The 14,973-nt window shown below is 47.1% G+C and overlaps 1 protein-coding gene across 1 annotated transcript in view; it reads right to left on the minus strand.

Annotated features, from left to right (window-relative positions):
• Window positions 1–5,010: 5,010 nt before the first annotated feature.
• kcnc4 (potassium voltage-gated channel, Shaw-related subfamily, member 4) overlaps window positions 5,011–14,973 on the minus strand; it is a 45,652-nt gene continuing 35,689 nt past the window's right edge. Inside the window, exons 3-4 of the mRNA XM_078420521.1 lie at window positions 8,816–8,971; window positions 5,011–7,331 (exon numbers count right to left, since the gene is read on the minus strand). Coding sequence (XP_078276647.1) covers window positions 7,270–7,331; window positions 8,816–8,971 — 218 coding nt within the window. The 3' untranslated portion in view covers window positions 5,011–7,269. The remainder of the gene's footprint in view (window positions 7,332–8,815; window positions 8,972–14,973) is intronic.

The following is a 14,973-nucleotide window of genomic DNA, read 5'->3' on the forward strand; positions in this document are numbered from 1 at the left end:
TTACTGTGGGAAAAGTAACCTACCCCTCAATGTCCTTGCCACAGGGCTTTCAGTACGAGCCCCTTTGCAACAACTCAGAGTGATTTAACAGCTGACCATTTGCTCTCTCTGGCAGCAACAACATGTTTCCCCCGAGCCTGAAGAAAACAGATAAATAGTCAAATGTTAATTGAAACAAAAGTCAATAAAAGTTGAAAATCTTCAAAGAAATGGATAGAGAACTGAGCGAATGGTTTTAATTCTTTTAATGTACCTAAATGTTCCCTGTCAAGTGGTCTAAAGCTCTGGCCAACAACATCCAAATCATTCTCACTGAATGCATACCAAACATCCCCCATGAAATGCCCCAGACAATGCAGGAACTCTCCATGGGTCAGGCAGTCTCTGTGGAAAGAGAAAAACAGCAAGATGTCAGATTGAAGACCCTTTGGCAGAACAAACTCTCTGTGTCCTGAAATGTTAACTCTGTTTCTCTTTCCGCAGATGCTGCCGAACATTCAGGGTGTTTCCAACACCTGCAGAGGACGGCATGGTTGAAATGTTGCCTTACAGCGCCAGAGACTCGGGATTGATCCTGAATATGGGTGCTGTCTGTATGGAGTTTGTTCATTCTCTCTGTGACCGTGTGGGTTTTCTCCGGGTGCTCCGGTTTCCTCCCACACTCCAAAGACATACAGGTTTATAGGTTAATTGGCTTCTGTAAATTGCCCCTAATGTTTAGGATAGTGCTAGTGTATGGGGTGATCGATGGTCGGTGTGGACTCAAGGGCCTGTTTCTGCGCTGAATCACTGAAGTCTAAAGTTCACATTTTACTTCTTTCTTACCACAAAATTTGAATCACCGCACCCTGCCCCTTTCACCTCAGGTTCCTATTAAATCTTTTCACTCTCACCTTAAGCATGTGGCACCTGGTTGTTGTTTCCTCTTTTCTGGGGGGGGGGGGGGGGAAGACTGCAATATTTTCCAAATCAATGTAAATTGTTTTAATTCTCTCTTCTAACAAAATCATCCTAATAACTAAATCTTGGGAGGAGGGCAGAAGGAAGAGAAGTGGGCCCATGTTAAAGGGAATACAGGGACAGAGGTTCCCAGGATGGCCATTCCTTCTCTGACATGGGGATGGGGCCAGTAATTGTCTAGACATCTGAGGAAGGAGGATGCAATATTACCCATCTAGTGGGCAGAGGTCCTAGGGTGACGGAGGAACTGAAGGAAATTCACATTAGGCAGGAAATGGTGTTGGGTAGACTGATGGGACTGAAGGCTGATAAATCCCCAGGGCCTGATGGTCTGCATCCCAGAGTACTTAAGGAGGTGGCTCTAGAAATTGTGGACGCATTAGTGATCATTTTCCAATGTTCCATAGATTCAGGATCAGTTCCTGTGGATTGGAGAATAGCTAATGTTATCCCACTTTTTAAGAAAGGAGGGAGAGAGAAAACAGGGAATTACAAACCAGTTAGTCTGACATCAATGGTGGGAAGATGCTGGACTCAATTATAAAAGATGAAATAGCAGCACATTTGGATAGCAGTAACAGGATCTGTCTGAGTCAGCATGGATTTACGAAGGGGAAATTATGCTTGACTAATCTTCTGGAATTTTGTGAGGATGTAACTAGGAAAATGGACAAAGGATAGCCAGTGGATGTAGTGTACCTGGACTTTCAGAAAGCTTTTGATAAGGTCCCACGCAGGAGATTAGTGGGCAAAATTGGAGCACATGGTATTGGGGGTAGGGTACTGACATGGATAGAAAATTGGTTGGCAGACAGGAAACAAAGAGTAGGGATTAACGGGTCTCTTTCAGAATGGCAGGCAGTAACTAGTGGGGTACCGCAAGGCTCGGTGCTGGGAACGCAGCTATTTACAACATAGGGATGAAGGGATTAAAAGTAACATTAGCAAATTTGCAGATGACACAAAGCTGGATGGCAGTGTGAACTATGTGAGGAGGATGCTATGAGGATGTAGGGTGACTTGGACACGTTGTATGAGTGGGCAGATGCATGGCAGATGCAGTTTAATGTGGATAAATGTGAAGTTATCCACTTAGGTGGTAAGAACAGGAATAACAGATTATTATCTGAATGGTGTTAAGTTAGGAAAAGGGGAAGTACAACGAGATCTGGGTGTCCTTGTACATCTGTCACTGAAAGTAAACATGCAGGTACAGCAGGCAGTGAAGAAAGCCAATGGAATGTTGGCCTTCATAACACGAGGAGTTGAGTATCGGAGCAAAGAGGTCCTTCTGCAGTTGTACATGGCCCTAGTGAGACCACACCTGGAGTACTGTGTGCAGTTTTGGTCTCGTAAGTTGAGGAAGGACATTCTTGCTATTGAGGGCGAGCAGAGTAGGTTCACGAGGTTCATTCCCGGGATGGCTGGACTGTCGTATGTTGAACGAATGGAGCGAATGGGCTTGTATACACTGGAATTTAGAAGGATGAGAGGGGATCTTATTGAAACGTATAAGATTATTAAGGGATTGGGGACGCGAGAGGCAGGAAACATGTTCCCGATGTTGGGGGAGTCCAGAACCAGGGGCCACAGTTTAAGAATAAGGGGTAGGCCATTTAGAACAGAGATGAGGAAAAATCGTTTCATCCAGAGAGTTGTGTATCTGTGGAATTCTCTGCTTCAGAAGGCAGTGGAGGCCAATTCTCTGGAAGCTTTCAAGAGAGAGTTAGATAGAGCTCTTAAAGATAGCGGAGTCAAGGGATATGGGTAGAGGGCAGGAACGGGGTACTGATTGTGGATGATCAGCCATGATCACATTGAATGGTGGTGCTGGCTCGAAGGGCTGAATGGCCTACTCTGGCACCTATTGTCTATTGTCTATTGTCTATTGTCTAACATCTCAAGGGAATTGAATAATACACAAATAGAAAATAGTTGCAGGGCGCAGCGTTAGAGCTACTGCCTTACAAACCCAGAGATCCGGGTTTGATCCTGACTACGGGTGCTTGTTTGTACAGAGTTTGTTCGTTCTCGCCATGGCCTGTGTGGCTTTTCTCCGAGATCTTCGGTTTTCGCCCACTCTCCCAAGACATACAGTTAGTTGGTTAGTTGGCTTGGTATTAAAAAAATGTTTAAATTGTCGGGCATAGTTAATGTGCAGGAATCGCTGGTTAGTGCAGGCTCAGTGGGCCTGTTTTCATGCTGTATCTCTAAACTAAACTAAACAATGGGGAAAGTGAAGGGGGAGAGAGGTAATTAGCAAACAAAGGGCTAGCGCAGACGTAGTCAGCCTGAGTCACCTCCTCCCCAGTCATGTTTCTCTGTGGACACTACCCGGTCCATCCCAGGTACCAACTTCCCCATCTACAGGGGGGATCTACAGGAAACGTTAATTAATTAATTAATTAAAATCGTTGCGAACATTAGCGACGCAGTGGTGCTGGTTTGCGATGGGCACGGTGATGGATGCTCCACACATCTCTGTCCTCCACACAGCTGGCCAGCTCCCCTTTAAAAGAGGACAGTGCCTCAAAATGCATCCAGCATCATCAGAGACCCACACCACCCTGGCCACGCTCTCATCTCACTGCTACCATCGGGAAGAAGGTACAGGAGCCTGAGAACCGTGACCTCCAGGTTCAAGAACAGCTTCTTGCCAACAACCATCAGGCTCTTGAAAGCTGCTGGAACTGGGGCTTAGCAACCCTCTGTGTGCCTGGGTCCTGGACTTTCTCACCGCCAGGCCCCAAGTGGTCAGGATGGGGGAACACACATCTAGCTCCCTCACCTTGAACATAGGATCCCCCCAGGGTTGCGTCCTTAGCCCCCTACTGTACTCCCTGTACACACATGACTGTGGGGCCAGGTTCAGCTCAAACTCCATCATCAAGTTTGCTGATGACACTGTGGTGGTGGGCCGGATCTCCAACAACGATGAGAAGGCCTACCGGGAGGAGGTGGCTGATCTGGCACTCTGGTGTCAGGACAATAGCCTCCTCTTGAATGTCACTTAAACGAAGGAGCTGATTGTGGACTTCAGAAGGGCTAAACATCCAAGGACGGACACACCACTGGAGATAAATGGGTCTATTGTGGATAGGGTGAGCAGTTTTAAATACTTGGGAGTCCGCATCACAGAGGATCTGACATGGGCAACACACATTGCCGCACTGGTGGGTAAGGCAAAGCAGCGCCTTTACTACCTTAGACAACTGAGGAATTTCAGAGTGTCTCTGAGGATCCTTCATTGCTTCTACTCTGGGGCTGTAGAGAGCAACCTGTCCGGCAACATTACAGTCTGGTTTGGGAACAGCTCTGCCCAGGACAGGATAACCCTGCAGAGAGTAGTGCATTCGGCAGAACACACCATGGGAACTACACTCGTCTCCCTGCAGGACCTATACATCAGGAGGTGCAGATCCAGAGCAAACAAGATCATGAGGGACCCCTGCCACCCCAGTAACGGACTGTTCCAGATGCTACGGTCAGGCAAACGCCTCCACTGTCATGCTGTGAAAACGGAGAGGATGAGATGGAGTTTCTTCCCACAGGCCATCAGGACTGGCAACTTTTATAACTACAGGGACTAAATTTTTGTCTATATAGTAACTTATTAACTTTATTTATATGCTGTAACTGTAATTCTTTTTTGTGCACAATCCGCAGGCATTGCCACTTTCATTTCACTGCACATCGTGTATGTGTATGTGACAAATAAACTTGACTTGAACACTAACCTCAGCAACTATGACCTTCTATGGACCGTGTCTTTGGTTGCACTATGTACTTCGGCTTTAGATTATTAGGGTTACCTAATATTATAATTGTTAATTCATTGTATTATTATTATATATTCATCTGTGTGTCACTGTGTTTATGGGCCTGTAAAGCAGCTGCAAGTAAGAATTTCATTGTTCCATTGTCGATACATGTGTCAATGAAACATTCTTGACTCTCAATGATCCTGTTTCTGTACAGCTCCATTTTGAGACAACAAAAATAAGAAATAAAATAAAGTGAAGATGACAAGTGTAACCATTTATTTTCTTCCCAGCAGGGCAGCACAGAGATTGACAGTCTACAACATACAGACGTGAAACGGAAACAGCAGAGAGTGCACGCACTGAATAGTGCAACAACCCATACAGAAGATCGCACAACCCCAGCCTCTCACCCACATCACAACTTCCCACCACAGTTGTACCATGTCTAGAGTAACAGCAACACTCTGGAAATGCACAGTGCAGCCAGCACCAGAAAGCAACTCAAAGCCAATCTGAAGCAGGGTCCCAATCTGAAACGTCACCTATCCATGTTCTCCAAAGATGCTGCCTGACCCGCTGAGTTACTCCAGCACTCTATGAAACGTCACCTATCCATGTCCTCCAGAGATGCTGCCTGACCCGCTGAGTTACTTTAGCACTGTGTGTACTTTTGAAAAGCAACGTAGTGCTTGAGGTGCATAATGTGCTCTGCAGCTGTTGTCCAGCTGCAGGTATACTTCCATTTCCCATACAAATTCCAGATTTACCCAGGCACTGGGTGCTTTATTCTTCCAGCATCTTTGATTTACTTCAGAACACCAAAGATCCATTATTGTACCAGTGCCAAAGAATGCCTCTCCAGCGTGTTTGAATGAGAAGGCCTATGTGAGGATGCTGTTCATTGACTTTAGTTCAGCTTTCAATACCATAGTCCCCACCAGACTGGTTGAGAAGCTGCTGGAACTGGGGCTTAGCACCCCTCTGTGTGCCTGGGTCCTGGACTTTCTCACTGCCGGGCCCCAAGTGGTCAGGATAGGGGAACACACATCTAGCTCCCTCACCGTGAACATAGGATCCCCCTAGGGTTGCGTCCTTAGCCCCCTACTGTACTCCCTGTACACACACGACTGTGTGGCCAGGTTCAGCTCAAACTCCATCATCAAGTTTGCTGACAACACTGTGGTGGTGGGCCGGATCTCCAACAATGATGAGAAGGCCTACCGGGAGGAGGTGGCTGATCTGGCACTCTGGTGTCGGGACAATAGCCTCCTCTTGAATGTCACAAAAACTAAGGAGCTGATTGTGGACTTTAGAAGGGCTCAACATCCGAGGACGTACACGCCACTGGAGATAAATGGGTCTACTGTGGATAGGGTGAGCAGCTTTAAATACCTGGGAATCCGCATCAAAGAAGATCTGACATGGACAACACACATTGCCGCACTGGTGGGTAAGGCAAAGCAGCACCTTTACCACCTCAGACAGCTGAGGAAATTCAGAGTCTCTCTGAGGATCCTTCAATGCTTCTACTCTGGGGTTGTAGAGAGCATCCTGTCTGGCAACATCACAGTCTGGTTTGGGAACAGCTCTGCCCAGGACAGGAAGGCCCTGCAGAGAGTAGTGCGTTCGGCAGAACACACCATGGGAACTACATTCGCCCCCCTGCAGGACCTATAGATCAGGAGATGTAGATCAAGAGCAAGCAAGATTATGAGGGACCCCTGCCACCCCAGCAACGGACTGTTCCAGCTGCTACGGTCAGGCAAACGCCTCTGCTTTTCTTCCCACAGGCTATCAGGACTGTTAACTATTATAACTACAGGGACTACATTTTCTTTTCTGTATTAATTTTAATTTATATGCTGTAATTGTAATTTTTTTTTTGCACAATCCGAAGGCATTGCCACTTTCATTTCACTGCACATCGTGTATGTGTATGTGACAAATAAATTTGACTTGACTTAACTTGACTTGAAATCAAACTCATCTCTACAAAGACAGACGTGACTGGGATCAATGTGGGAAAGAGACTTGATCACATGAAATAACCATCAGCTTCGAAGAACTCTTGACAGTTGACCTCTGCTGCTACGATACGACACAAACTGAAACAACAGCCATCACAATAAAGCACTCGGATGTAACGTTTGTACATCGTGCATCTTACCCAATGTTAGACAACAGTACATCAGTAGGAAATATGCAACGGAATTGTTACAATGAGATCATCAATCTATTGCTGCGATTCAAGGGTTTGTGGACATTATGATCGGGATGGTAACAAATGCCTATAATTCATATAGAAATGTTTATATATAATATATATCTATATAGATTTTTCTTCATAATACATAATTTACAGAACCACCATGCATTCATGCTTCTACAGGAATAACTATATATATTACAACGTTGATGAGTTTATGGATGCTCGTTGATGCGAAGCCTCTGATCTTCCGCCATGTTGGTGACAGATCGAGCCTCATCCAGCTCTCCTCCCTGGCGTAGCGTTACACAAGGCATCCCGGCCCACACTCACTGCCTGTTACGAGAGGGTCACCACCTCTGCTTGAGAGTAGTTAGCTGTGAGGACATCTTTGCAGTTCTCTGCATTTCAAGAATAAAGCAGGAGACAGCTCAACGTAAATAAGATATCGCAACCCTGACAAAGTCTGGGCTTAGGAACTCAAGGAACAAATGACAAGGGAAGGAAGAGCAGTCAATGCAAAGGGGAACTCACCCTGCAAAGATGGTATGTGTTCACTTGTGTTTGTGTCTGTGTGAGAGAGTGAGAGAGTGACAGAGAATGTGAGAGTGAATGAGGGTGAGAGAGAGTGGGAGAGAGTGAGAGAGTGAGAGAGTGTGAGAGACTGAGAGACAGTGAAAGAGTGAGTGAGAGACAGTGAGAGACAATGAGAGAGTGACAGAATGTGAGAGTGAATGAGGGTGAGAGAGAGTGAGAGAGTGAGTGAGAGAGAGTGAGAGAGTGTGAGAGACTGAGAGACAGTGAGAGACAATGAGAGAGTGACAGAATGTGAGAGTGAATGAGGGTAAGAGAGAGTGAGAGAGAGTGAGGGAGAGTGAGAGAGAGTGAGAGGGAGTGTAAGAGAGTGAGAGATAATGTGAGAATGTGAGAGAGAGAGAGAGAGAGAGAGAGAGAGAGAGAGAGAGAGAGAGAGAGAGAGAGAGAGAGAGAGAGAGAGAGAGAGAGAGAGAGAGAGAGAGAGAGAGAGAGAGAGAGAGAGAGAGAGAGAGGGAGAGGGAGAGAGGGAGAGAGGGAGAGAGAGGGAGCATGGATTGTTTGGTGTGTCTGTGTGTCAATGTCCATGTGTGTGCATGTCCATGTGTGCACGTGTGTGTCCATATGTGTGCATGTCCGTATGTGTGCCTGTCCATGCGTGCACGCGTGTGTCCATGTGTGTGCGTGTCCGTATGTGTCTGTGTCCATTTGTGCACGTGTGTGTCCGTGTGTGTGTGTCCGTGTGTATGTGTCCGTACGTGTGCGTGTCCGTGTGTGTATATATTTCAGATTGCTCAGTTGTGGATTGCGTCACATTCAGGGTGGCACCGCAGCGCAGTGAATAGAGCCGCTGACTCTCAGCGCCAGAGACCCAGGTTCGATCCTGACCTTAGGTGCTGTCTGTGTGGAGTTTGCACATTCTCCCTGTGACCGTGTGGGTTACCTCCATATGCTCTGTTTTCCATGCCAAAGACATGTGGGTTTGTAGATAATTGGCCCTCTGTAAATTGCCCTTCGTGTGAAGAGAGTGGATGAGACTATGGAATAACATTGAACTAGTGTGAATAGGAGATCAATGGTCAGAATGAACTCGGAAGGGCCTGTTTCCATGCTGTATCTTTAAACTCTAAACATTCAGTTAATTGGCCACTGCTCACGAGCCACCTCTCCCCCCGTGTAACCTAAAAGATAGGAAAGGTTTAGAGAGATAGGGGCCAAACGAGGGCAGGAGGGGCTGGTGTAGATGGGGCATCTTGGCCAACATGAGCAAGTTGGGCCGAAGGGCCTGTGTCGGTGCTGTGTGAGTATATGACCATGAACCTCCCTCCTCTGTCACTGCGGGGATACTCACCGGCCGTCAGTAAGAAGCAGGCAGGCGTGGTCTTGGTCCTGTCCCGGGTGGAGGAGCGTTTGAGAGAGTGGTTGGTGTCGGGGGTCCGAGGCCAGTTCAACGCCGTGCTCTCCTCATCCGACACAGCCACATTGGCATCACCATTCTGCTTTGAGTCTAGGAGACACACACAATTCCTGCTCAGATCCTTGAACCCACGCAAATCCCAGTCACACCTATCTTAGCCTAGTCAACTTCAAGAAATCCAAATCAATATGAAATATTTTGTGGCACAGTCACACTTTTAGTCATCAGGTTAACTTGGTGTAAAGTGCTGGAGGAATTCAGCAGCACAGGCAGCATCTGTGCAGAGAAAGGGCTGGTGATGGTTCAGGTCCAGACCCTTCTTCAGACCAAAAGCATCTTCTGTCCATTTCACTCCACAGATGCTGAGGGCACGCTGAGTTCCTCCAGCACTTTGATTTTAGATCAAACATTCCAGCATCTACAGTTCCTTGTGTCTCCATTTAGTGTGTCAGGGAATGAACAGCACATGTATGTGAGCTCACGTGTGCACTCTCATACTCAGGCCATTTGGGCATTGTGTGCTACATCAGAATGGCAGGAAATGCAACATGCATCTCAGGACACGTGTGACATGACAGGAGTGCAATGTAACATGGAGACACAAAATGCTGGAGTAACTCAGCGGGACAGGCAGCATCTCTGGAGAGAATCACAGGTCTCGACCAGAAACGTCACCTATTCCTTCTCTCCAGAGAAGCTGCCTGTCCCATTGAGTTACTCCAGCATTTTGTATCTATCTTTGGTGTAAACCACCATCTACAATTGCTTCAGTACAGCACAGGAACAAGAGCTTTGGCCCACAATGTATATGCCCAATGTAATGGCAAGATAAACTAATCTCCTTTGCTTGCACATGATCCATACCCCTCCAATCCATGTGCCTATCTAAAACCCTCTGAAATGCATATCCTACCATCTTCTTGGGGTTTGACACAAGGGGTTTGTTTAGTACATTTGATCGTATATCCCACATTCATCCGCACTGCCATGCAATTAATCACACCCACTGCTCATTTATTCACTGAGAATTTAGAGTCATAGAGTGATAGAGTGATACAGTGTGGGAACAGGCCCTTCGGCCCAACTTGCCCACACCGGCATCATGCCCCAGCTACACTAGTCCCACCTGCCTGCGTTTGGTCCATATCCCTCCAAACCTGTCCTATCCATGCACCTGTCTAACTGAATGTGTCCGTTCTCATGGACTGTACGATTGTTGCTGCTTTCAGGTATTTGATTTCCAGATCACACCAACCAGTGGTGTAAAACAACATATTTTCACCGAATGCTTGATCAAACTGATTAAATCTGCATCCTCCGGTTACTAACTGCAGACAATGTCACTTTGAACATTCTCAAATCTCTCTTTGACCATCTCTGCTCTGTACTGAATTCCAACTTCTTCAGTCTCCTATCAAAACAACCATAGAGCCAATTTTAAAATTCACTTCAGCTTGTTACTTTTAACATGCATCTCATTTTCCCCTCAGTATCTGTTTGCACGGTAGCGCAGCGGTAGAGTTGCTGCTTTACAGCGAATGCAGCGCCGGAGACTCAGGTTCGATCCTGACTACGGGTGCTGCACTGTAAGGAGTTTGTACGTTCTCCCCGTGACCTGCGTGGGTTTTCTCCGAGATCTTCGGTTTCCTCCCACACTCCAAAGACGTACAGGTATGTAGGTTAATTGGCTGGGTAAATGTTTAAAAAAATTGTCCCTAATGGGTGTAGGATAGTGTTAATGTACGGGGATCGCTGGGCGGCACGGACATGGAGGGCCGAAAAGGCCTGTTTCCGGCTGTATATATATGATATGATATGATATGATATACACCTCGCTTAATCCACTACCATCCCCTCTCTCTGTTTATCTTTCTTTAACTAATTAACTTTCTCCGTTGTAAAGCTAAATATTATTTTTATGTAAACTCCTCCCTAGCAGGGCAGTGCCTATCAGGCTGTGATGATGCATTATGTAACTATGAGGAGATGGTGAAATGTTCAAAAACTAGAGGGCACAGGTTTCGAGTGAGAGGCGGGAGAATTAAGAGGTACCTCAGGGACAATCTTTTCACTCAGAGGGTAATCGGTATCTGGAATGAGCTGCCTGAGGAAGCTATAAAAGCAGGCATGGTTACGACTTAATAAACAATTTGGACAGGAATATGGATAGGAAGGGAAATGTGGGCTAAATGCAGGCAAATGGGACTATCCAAGATGTCAACATGGTCGGCAAGGAGCAGGTTGGCTGAATGGCCTGTTTCCATGCTGTAATGCTCAATGAGCATATGACTGAAAATTCTGGAAACCTGTAATCCCACAAATACTCAACCACAACATCTATGGAAAGAATTAAAACTTCAGCTTAGTGTTCTGCTGAAGAAATAAACTGAGGCATTAACCGTTTTTCTCTCCAAGGACACTGTCTGAATTGCCAAGTATCTCAAGCATTTTATGTTTTTATTCGGTCTCTGTCAATACAATTTCTTCCTCCATCCTTTACAACCTATAGTTAAGGAGGTAGGTTCCAGCTGTCCCAGTCAACTCCCCATAACAATATCTGCCCACATTACCAGCACTGTGCCACGTTAACTATGTAATGCAACAGGAATAAACTAACATTAATTTGACAGATAAAAGGCCAGAATGTGCTTGAGCAACTCAGCGGGCCAGGCAGCATCTCTAGAGACAAGAAGGGTCTCAATAGACTGAAGAATGGTCCCGACCCAAAACATCACATATCTGTGTTCTCCAGAGGTGCTGCCTGGCCCATTGAGTTACTCCAACAATTTGTGTGTCTTTTTGTGAACTAGCATCTGCATATAATTCGCTAGAATGACCAGTAAGGACAGGACTGTGCAGACATCCTGAAACTCTCTCCAAGTAATACTGGGGTGTAGGCAGCGGAGTACACATTGTGTCTGGAAAGCTGTTCCTTCAAGTCTACAAGATATTCGTTTTTCACATTTGCACTGTTATGGTCTGATTACCGAATGTTACTTCAGTTTCGTTTAATTTAGAGATACAGGGCAGAAACACTCCCTTTGGCCAACCAAGTCCGCGCCGACCAGTGATCACATCATACACTAGCACTATCCTACACACAAGGGACACCGTACACTTTACAGAAGCCAATTAACCTACAACTCGAGCACCTGGAGAAAACCCACATGGTAACAGGGAGAATGTACAAGCTCCGTAGAGACCATGCCTGTTGTCAGGGTTGAACCCGGGTCTCTGGCACTGTAAGGCAGATGCTCTACCATTGCACCAGTGCCGCCTAGTTACTAATTCTTATATTTATCATATTACTGATGATTGTATATTTTGTTTGTGTGTTATTGCATTAATGCGTCTGTAAAGTGCCTGTTCCAGTTAGGCGATTTTTTAGGGGACTGCCGGCGACTGTTATAGTCGTAGCAGGTCACTGAAAAACCAGCGACTGGACCCCCCACGACAATGTCTATGACAAGCTACAACAACCTAGCATCTAGTCGACGTCAAGCTACGGCAAGCTACCGACAACCGGTGACCCAATCGTTGTGACTAGGACGTCCACCTATGTCAACCTACGACCAAAAACGTGACAAACTACGACAACCTACGTCAACCTACGTCAACCCGCAACAAGCCCTGGCAAGCTACGACCCTGTCGGCGACAACTAAAGGCAACTGAAGACAATGGAATCACCCAGTTTTCCTATAAAGGGTAGGATCTCCCTATATAGGGTAGGGTTTCCAATCATTCTGCATCAAGACTACCATGGAGCAACATCAGAGGGCATTGCTCACACAAGAAGAAGCCCAGTTGCTTGCAGCGGCCCTCATGCTTAAAGATCAGCAAGACAGAAGGACAAGAAGAATGGTGAAGAAGAAGCCCAAGAAGATGTCTGTGTGGTTGAAGCCCTTGTCCCTGAAGAGACCCAGGTTGGGCCAGTATGACAACCTGATGACTGAGCTCCAGCAAGAAGATGAGGCTATCTTCAGAAACTTCACTAGACTCCCCCCAGAGCTGTTTCACGAACTGAAGACACGGGTGGGTGCACTCCTGGAGAAAAAGGAGACCTTCATGAGGAAGCCACTGGAACCGGGCCTGCACCTAGCCATCACCCTCCGCTACCTGGCATCAGGAGACTCCTACAAGAGCCTCTCCTACAGCTTTCTTGTGGCCCACAACACCATCAGCAAGGTTGTACGAGAGACCTGTGAAGCCATCATCAACGTTTATGAAGATGAAGTCATGGACTGCCCTGGTACACCAGATGAGTGGAAGAGAGGGGCACAGGGCTTTGAGAACACATGTGGGGCAGTGGATGGCAAGCACATGGACATCAGGTGCTTGGAGGTTGGATGTACTTCAACTACAAGAAGTTCCATTCCATCGTACTGATGGCTGTGGCGGATGCAGACTACAACGTCCTGTATGTGGATGTGGGCACACCTGGCAGTGTCACAGATGGTGGGATCTGGAGAGAGACCTCACTTGGGGAAGCACTGGAAGAAGGAAGAGCAGGCTTTCCTGATCCAGAACCTCTGCCAGGAGAAGACAACCCTGCCATCCCATACACACTGGTTGGTGATGATGCCTTCCCACTCAGGTCATGGATGATGAAGCCATACTCTCACAGGGGGATGTCAAGGGAGCAGAGGATCTTCAACTCCAGGCTGTCCAGGGCTAGGAGGGTGGTGGAAAATGCCTTTGGCATCCTCGCTAGCAGATTCTGATGCTTGCTGACTACGATACAGCAGGAGCCCAAGAATGTGCAGACCATTGTCTACGCAGAATGTGTCCTCCATAACCTGATCTGTTGCAGAAGTGCAGCAGAAGCCATGGTGGAGGGTGACTGAGTGGACAACCAGACAGGCAACATCACACCAGGCTCATGGAGAACTGGAGGACACGCAGCACTGATGGTGGGACTGGAGAGATTGCCAGGAAACACCTCCAACAAGAGAGCCAAGGACCAGAGAGACCATCTCTGCACTTACTACTACTCTGAACTAGGCAGTGTACCAATTCACCAAAGTCAGCATCGACGACCACCGACGTCACCTGGCGACAACCTACGACAGCACCTACGTCAAGAGACATCAAGCTACATTCATTGGCGTCAAACCCACTGACACTGACTGTCACCAAAAATATTTCAACATTCTGAAAATCCAGCGGCGACCAGAAAGACGCTACAACTCTTTGGGTGATGGAGAAGATTACTCATGACCATACAGGCAACACCCCAGCAACCATGTGGTGACAGCCTAGTCACCTGTAATCGCCTAAAAAATCGCCAGTGGGAGATGCCCTTTAATCTGCAGCAAGTAAGTTCATTGTCCTGTTGCTACTACAGATTAGATACTTTCAACAAGACTATGGCTGAACCCCATTCTCCTGCCTCCTCCACATAACCCCTGACACCCGTAGTAATCAAGAATCTATCTATCTCTGCCTTATAAATATCCATTGTTTCTCCTGGTGGGCAGTCAGTCACCTGCTCTCTGCCTGATCACCATAACGTTGGATATCCTTCCAGACAAATACCTGTCTTTGTAGTATAAGAAAATAACTGCAGATGCTGGTACAAATCGATTTATTCACAAAATGCTGGAGTAACTCAGCAGGTCAGGCAGCATCTCGGGAGAGAAGGAATGGGTGACGTTTCGGGTCGAGACCCTTCTTCAGACTGATGTCGGGGGGCGGGACAAAGGAAGGATATAGGTGGAGACAGGAAGATAGAGGGAGAACTGGGAAGGAGGAGGGGAAGGGAGGGACAGAGGAGCTATCTGAAGTTGGAGAAGTCGATGTTCATACCACTGGGCTGCAAACTGCCCAGGCGAAATATGAGGTGCTGTTCCTCCAATTTCTGGTGGGCCTCACTATGGCACTGGAGGAGGCCCATGACAGAAAGGTCAGACTGGGAGTGGGAGGGGGAGTTGAAGTGCTCGGCCACCGGGAGATCAGTTTGGTTAATGCGGACCGAGCGCAGGTGTTCAGCGAAGCGATCACCGAGCCTGCGCTTGGTTTCGCCGATATAAATGAGTTGACATCTAGAGCAGCAGATGCAATAGATGAGGTTGGAGGAGGTGCAGGTGAACCT

Source organism: Rhinoraja longicauda, chromosome 24 (genome assembly GCF_053455715.1).
Source record: "Rhinoraja longicauda isolate Sanriku21f chromosome 24, sRhiLon1.1, whole genome shotgun sequence".
Classification (NCBI taxonomy): Eukaryota; Metazoa; Chordata; class Chondrichthyes; order Rajiformes; family Arhynchobatidae; genus Rhinoraja; species Rhinoraja longicauda.